Source organism: Pteropus medius, unplaced genomic scaffold (assembly GCF_902729225.1).
Source record: "Pteropus medius unplaced genomic scaffold, Ma_sr-lr_union100, whole genome shotgun sequence".
NCBI lineage: Eukaryota > Metazoa > Chordata > Mammalia > Chiroptera > Pteropodidae > Pteropus > Pteropus medius.
Genome location: NW_024351731.1, coordinates 6,925,418 through 6,932,313, shown reverse-complemented (window position 1 = coordinate 6,932,313; position 6,896 = coordinate 6,925,418). Strand labels below are relative to the sequence as shown.

Sequence of the window (6,896 nt, the reverse complement as noted above, 5' to 3'; positions counted from 1 at the left end):
TCAGTTTCCTCTGTTCAAAGAGACAGCTGCCCCCAAGAAGCCTCCACGGTCTCTCCCCAGTGCAGGGCGTCCCCAGACCAGAGCTCAGGGAAGGGCGCACAGGCCAGCACTCACCTTCAGGGCTGTGGACCAGTCCAGCTCCTTGGTCTCCTTCAGCCCCAGGGGGATCATGGGGACAGTGATACCGTCACTAGAGCCAGAAGCAGCAAGTGCAGACTAAGGCTGGACCCTGCTGTGCCCCATGGCCATGGAGTCTACCCCCTGCTGCTCCTGCGACATGGGACACACCTCTTCCCAACTGAAACGCATTCTCGCACGCCCACACACCTGTGGTCCTCAGTGGCCCCCTCCGGCATGCACACACGCGTGCACACGCACCCCCGGGCCGGCCCGCGTCCTCGCACACGCACACACGAGCCCCCGGCACGTGCTCACCTCCCGGCCCCATCTGCGTCCACGCTGCAGCTGAGCCCCTCCAGCTCCTCCTTCAGCAGCTGCAGGCTGGAGTTGACGTAGCTCAGCTCCAGGGCCACCGTCTCCCTGACCCGCGCGTTGCTGGTGGCTCTGGGGAAGCCAGGCTGAGGTGAAGCCCCGGCTGGGCAGGTGGGCCACACGGCCCTGGGCCATGCGGCAGCCCTGTCCAGCCTGTGCTCCAGAGCCCACTCCCAGAGGCCCCTGCTGACGGGCCCGGCCCCAGGGGCCAGTAGTGGGGTCCAGGGCCCGTGAGATGACTGCCCTTTCCCACAAGTCTCCGAGGTTCATGCAGATTCCCATTCGTGTGTGCACACCCTGACTCGGGCCCTCCAGCACCCCTCCCTCCCCGAGGATGCAGGCTGTGCCCTTCGCAGACACCCCAAACCAACTCCCCTGGAATGGTGGGGTCAGACCCTCTGTGCCTCCATCTGGGTGCCAGGTGGAGGGGCTCTGGGTCCCTAGGAAGGCCAGGCTGGGGGCGGGGATGGGGTGGACAGCGAAGACAGGTTGCTAAGGAAAAGGAGGGGCCGCCCTGGAGCCCCGGCTGGCTCTGCACTCACGGGCCGTGGTGCAGGTCGTCACCAGCGAGCAGGCTCTGGGAGGCCTGTGAAGGTCTGAGCGCGCGCAGCTCGTGCGCTCCAAGGGAGAGGGGCCTCTTCAGTCTGAGGGACCCTTTCCCTGGTCCCCAACCTTAGGATATTGGTCACCTGCCACAGCTCAAGCTAAGCAGTGGCTTCTGAGAAGCCCCTGGTCACCACAGGCGTATCGGGGGGCCCCAGATTGCACGCCGGCATGAACACCCCTCTAGTTCTGCTCCAGCCCAGTACAGAATCTGGCTGGCCCTGAGCTGACCCTGCCAGTGAGGCCCACAGGGCTGAGGGGCATGGCTGCCCCAGACCCAGCCCTGCCTCGAGAGCCTGCACTGGTCACGGTCACCTGCAGGGACGGCGACACTGCTCACCTGTAGAGGTTCTCGGCCCCCGCCCGCATCCGTAGAACCTTGTCCATTTGCTGGTGGATCCGGGCCCTGTGGCTCTGCAGGTGGCCATGCTGTGTCTTCGCCTGGGTGTCACAGCCCTGTAGGGAGGCCACAGGTCATAGGCCAGGCCACCCTCTGCCAGCAGCTCACAAGCGTTCCGTGACCGAGGAGTGGGCCAGGGACACTCGCCCATGGGGACCGCCTGGCTGAGTGATGAGCAGCCGGGAGTCTGGGCACCGTGGGGGATGCTGCAGCAGTGTGGCGGGAGGGGCCTTATGGCTGGCACCGGGGCCTCGGGAAGAGGCTGCCGATTCTGCGGGGCCCGACAGCGGTGTGGCGGGGGTCTGGGAGCCTCGGGCAGGTGGTGGCTGATGGCTCGCCGCCCACCCTCTGCATTGTGGAACTTCACCCTGTCGCCCCAGAACCCGCCCCACCCACAGCATTATTCTAGCGTGCAGTTAGGCCTGGGCGGGGGTGGGCGTAGGGGGGCGACCGGGGCCCGCAGGGTGCTGGAGGCTGCCTCTCGGACCCACTCCTCCCTGCGGTGCCCCTGGGCTGGGTTCCGCCTCAGCCGGCTGCTGACTCCAGGGGGCCCTTTGGCAGACGCCCCAACCTCAGGCCAGCGGTCGCTCGGCTCCCAGGCAGCCCCTCACTGCACACAGGCAGTAGTTTTGGCCTGTCCATTCAGGGGCCCCAGGTGGAGAGCCTTCGGGTGGCTTAGAGCAGCGATGTGCAGTGGCGACGTGGTGGGTGGGGTGGCCGGAGGCTCTGGCCAGGGAGGGAGAGAACCTTCTGCAGTGGCCGGCGAGGGGAGGCAGGGTGGGAAAGGCTTTTGGGGCCCCAGCGGGACCGGCCAGTACAGCCGCGGTCTCCATGCCTCTTCCTGGCCCTTAGGGACCTCTCATTTAGGTCAGTCACAGCCCACAGGTCAGGAAGGACTGCTCGGAATGCACCTTCCTCGGTCGGTGTCCCCACAGGTGTTCATCTGGCGCGCGGACAGAGTGGGAATGAGGACACGGTGCCACAGGACGCTGGCCCAACGGCAGGGGCAGGAGGGAGGCTTTGCTCACGCAGCACTGACCTTGGCCTCCGCTCCCCTCCACGAAGCCGAGGAGCGTGGCTCATCTTCCTTGGTATGCCTCCCCCTGTCACACGGGGCAGCTTCAGACCCTCTGGGGGGCACCCCAGAGAAGACCTCACAGGCACTCCTAGAGAGGGCCGCTGGGCCATGGCCACCGTGGATTATGGCCCAACTTCTCCAGACTCTGGTGTTCTCGAAAGGGGTCAATCAGGGAAGACTTCTCGTAGAAGGAAGCATTCTTCTGGGGCTTAGAGGACAGGAGGCTGACAGTGGTCCTGAGGTAACTGGGGAGAGGGGACAATCGTGGACTCCCCACCGTGGGACTCTGGGCAGGCCCTCATCTGTAGGTGGTAGAGGGGCTGGTCTCAGGGTGGCACCAGGAGGGGACGAGACAAGACACAGCTGTCCTCCTTCTGCTCTGCTGGCCTGAGCCCCTTCTCCGAGTTGCCTTCTACACCCACTCTGTGCGGGAGGGGACGAGCTGAGGACACGGGCAGTCTCCTCTCCAAGAGGCCTAAGGATCCAAGTCATGGCCACAGTCACAGCCTTCTCCTTCGGAAAGTCCACTGCCAGCCTCCGGCAGGTGTGCAGCATTCTGGGTGAGCGGCCAGGGCCGTCTGCCTGGGGTGGGGTGGTCCTGTGCTGGACAGAGGCCAGCAGTTCAGCAAGGCTGTCCTCACCAGCATGGCCATTTGTTCTCCGGTGTCACGTGCTCCTGGAGTGTGTAGGGAGCGGGGAGAGCCGCAGCCCCGAGCCGGGTCCACTTTGAGCTCTGAAGCACCCCTCACAGTCTCCTGACACTAACACCCCCTCTAGGGGGCTAGGCCAGCTTGAGTGACCTGGGTGGGTGGGGAGGTATGGGAGCCCGATCTCCAGGGCAGCAGCCCGAAAACTCTGCTCATGTCCACACTGGTGATGCCAGCTGTGGTGAAGGGGTCCCCCAGCAGGGAGAGACGCAGACACTGGGTCATCAGCATTCACAGGGGGCTTCTCCTATCGGGAAACCTGGCCTGGGCAGAAAGGGGTGGGGAACAGAGAAGTAACCCCCCCGCCCACCGTGGCGGCCCTGACAGGACAGGTCCAGCGGCTCCGGCTGCCCGGAAGCATGAGGCCCGCGGCCCCCAGCAGCACAGAAGGAAATGGCATGGGCGGTGGCCAGTCTGTGACAGAGGGGAGGCGGTTACAGCAGCACGGGCCGGGAACAAACAGCGAGGGCCCCACACGCTCTGCAGGCTCCCCCTGCCTGTTGGTTCCCAGGGAGAGGCCCCCACGGCTGGCAGACCAGCCTCTCTGAGCCCTTGGCTCTGCCTGCTGGTGCCCATCAGCCTTGGGGCCAGGCTGCTCTCTAGTGGGCACTTACCTGGTGCCGGTGAGCCCCCAGTGGACACCAGGGCCAGGTGGTGCCCACTGGACACCGTTCTCACGGGCAGAGACACATTGCCCACACCGCTCTACAGGAGCCTTGCAACCGGGCGTGGCTTTCACAGGCATGGCTGGCTGGCCTAGCCTGACATTGAGCATTGTAACTCATGTGGGGCCAGCCTCGCTCCAGCCTGGTGGCAGGGGTCACGTGAGACTCTCCAAGTGGAAGAACCACTTGGGCAACAGAAAAGAGGCGTGTGCGAGGGTGTGCGGGGTCGCTGGGCTGAGCAGAGCTGGGGTCCGTGCCCGCCCACCAGCGCCCAGGCTAGGGGCTCCTTGTCGGGACACAAGTCAGGACACCCCAACTGCTGGGTCATCCCAGAGAGACAGCTGGAAACAGTTTCCGCCCCTTCCCAGGGTGGTGGTTGGGCAGAGCCTGAAAGTGTCGTCTACTGGGTCCTCTGAAACATCCTGTGCGAACAACCTCCCGAACGTTCCACCCAAAACAACACGTGCTCTCTCCAAAGGCCACCTGCGGCTGGCTGCCCTGCGAGGAAGTGAGTTCACCGAGGGCAGGCAGCAGAATCCTCGCCCTGCACTGCCTGCTCTGTGCGGCCACTGGCCAGTGCTCTCCCCACACACTCACAGCAGCACCTGGCATCTCTTGGGGGCGGGCAGGGAGGAGCCTGCCCCTCCAGGGGTCTGGGCAGCATCACATGGTCAGTAACTTGGAGCCCATGTCCCAGCCGACACTTGCCTACCTCTCCCTGGAAGGCCGGGGCCCCAGGCACACAAAAGCTGAATGGAGCAGCCAGGTCCACTGCGTAGTCTGACATGGGAGAAGGAAGGGGGGTGACATACCACCGCAGGTGCGGTGGCACCAGACAGACTGAATGCCCTTGGAGACATGAATGCCGGGTGCCTGGCATGAACACTGGGGCAGCCTGGAGGTGACCCCCAGGGGACTCTCGGCCTCAGCTGCAATGCCCCCTCTTTCCCGACGCGGATCCCGGAGGTCACCCCAATACCCTTCCGGAGCTTCCCCAGTGCTCCTGAAAATGGTCCACTGTCCGCGGTCAGTGCCCCAGGGTTAGGGACATCGCAAGAAGGCAAAGGTAAGGGAAAATGAGAAAGGACGAACTCCGCAGCTGTGAAATTCCCCCGCCGTTTCCTGGATCTCAGCCGCGGGCAACTCAAAGTTTTATCAAGTACAGAGCTGGCTGCCCCGGGGCAAAACTGTACAGCCCTGGGGCGCGGGAGTGGAAAGGAAAGCTGGGGAAGGAGTGGCAGGCGCAAGAGCAGACACGAGGGCCACGGCCGTCACAGCCCAGAGCCCGACACCGCCGCAGAAGGGAGCCCGGAGCGTCGAGAAGACGCCGAGCTGGACTCGCCCCCCGCCCCCATTCCTGGGTCGCACAGGAGGGGCCTGCGGCCTCTTCCCCGCACGTGACCCGTGACCCGGGACTGGCAAGAGAAGCCAGCGGGGGCCGACGACGCGCGCTCGGGCCCTCCGCCAGGCCTCGGTTTCCCCAGCGGTATACGCCCGGCTTGCCTCCCGGGGCGAGCGAGGTGAGGGAGGGTGCCGCCCCGGAGTCCCGCTTTGCGCTCGCACGGGAGAAGCAGCGCGGGCTCCGCAGCCCTGCGCCCTCCTTCCGCGCGCCCCGGCCCCGCGGGCGCGCCCACCTGGCGGTCGCTGCCGGCCGTCTGCAGCTGGGTGCTCTCGCCGGCGCCCGGGCCGTCCCGCCGCTCCTCGGGGATCATCGCTGCCCGCCTCCCGGGCCGCGCCCGCCCGAAGCCGAGGTCCGCGCAGGTCCCGCCGGGCGCCGCGCGGGGTGGCGCACGGTCTTCTCACCGCCGGGCGGGCCGGGCGGGCCGGAGGGGCGTGGCACCCAGCGCCGGGCGTGCGAAACTTGCCGCTGCCCAGTCGGCAGCGGCGGTTACTCCAAAGGACAGCGGCCTCGACCAACCAGAGAGCGAGGGAGGTGGCTTCGCGCTCCCAGGCCCCGCCCACCCGCCCGCGGTGTCCTGGGGGAATGCGGTCACCCCGGCAACCGCCCGGCCCGACGCTGAGGGGCAGGCACGGGGCCTGTACTGCGCATGCGCTGGCGGCTTAGCCGGCTGCAAAGTTAGGGAAAAAGGGAAAAAAGAAACGTGAAACGTTAACTCTCAAAGGGCGCCGGTCCACGCTGCCTCCGCGCGCCTCCCAGCGCAGCCCCCGGTGCAGGCTCCACGTTTGCCACTGCGCAGTGCTATCCCGTCCCCCGGCAACAGGGACCCTTCAAGGGGCTCGTCCCAAAACGTTCACAATGGGGTTTTTAACGGTTTTGCCGAGCGAGCGCTGGCGCGGGTTCTGAAACAATGCCCGCTTTCGTCTCCGCTCAGAGACCCACTCCGGTGCCGTCTGCACGGTCCGTCGTCCTTCCTCCACAGCCTGCTTCCAGAACCCTCTATACTTCCACAACCCACTTCTAGAACCGACTCGCCTCCAGGACCAGCCCGCCTGCAGAGCCGGCTTGCTTCCAGAACCCGCGCTCCCCGCAGGGTTGCCCCAGCAATGCGCCTCCACCCGGGGCCCTTCCTAACTTCTCCACGTTCCTGGTGACTCTGGAACCCACTCAGAGCTCGTGTGGGGCTCACTTCACCCAAGAACACACACTCTCTCTGGAGGGGCGTGAACAGTAACCGAAGCTAATCTTTTATCACGTTCCTCTAAAGTTCCAGCCTTGCCCATCCTAACCATCACCCCCCCCTCGCCTTCCGCTGAGCCCTGGGCTGGTTCTCCCCCCACAGGCACACCTGATCCTGCCTTTCCCCAGAGCGGCCAAATCCTGTAAGCTAAGCTCCTCCGCCTGCCCGGGCCACCTGCGACAATAACAACGACAAAATAAGATGGTTGCTAACTCCAGGGAACATAAAACGCTGTGCAGGAAATAAAAAATAAACACAGCATTACCTGACTGAGCTCTGTGCTTCTTTGTCATTGCTACTGTGATGTCACCA

At 65.3% G+C, this 6,896-nt stretch overlaps 1 protein-coding gene across 1 annotated transcript; it reads right to left on the bottom strand.

Annotated features, from left to right (window-relative positions):
* Positions 1-54: 54 nt before the first annotated feature.
* Positions 55-5,771, bottom strand: RHPN1 (rhophilin Rho GTPase binding protein 1). Its single transcript, XM_039845979.1, has 4 exons — positions 5,580-5,771; positions 1,436-1,551; positions 436-564; positions 55-190 (listed from the first exon to the last, which is right to left on the bottom strand). The coding sequence occupies exons 1-4, from the start codon at positions 5,655-5,657 to the stop codon at positions 85-87; spliced, it is 429 nt and encodes a 142-aa protein (XP_039701913.1). The 5' UTR covers positions 5,658-5,771; the 3' UTR covers positions 55-84.
* Between the last annotated feature and the right edge of the window lie 1,125 nt (positions 5,772-6,896).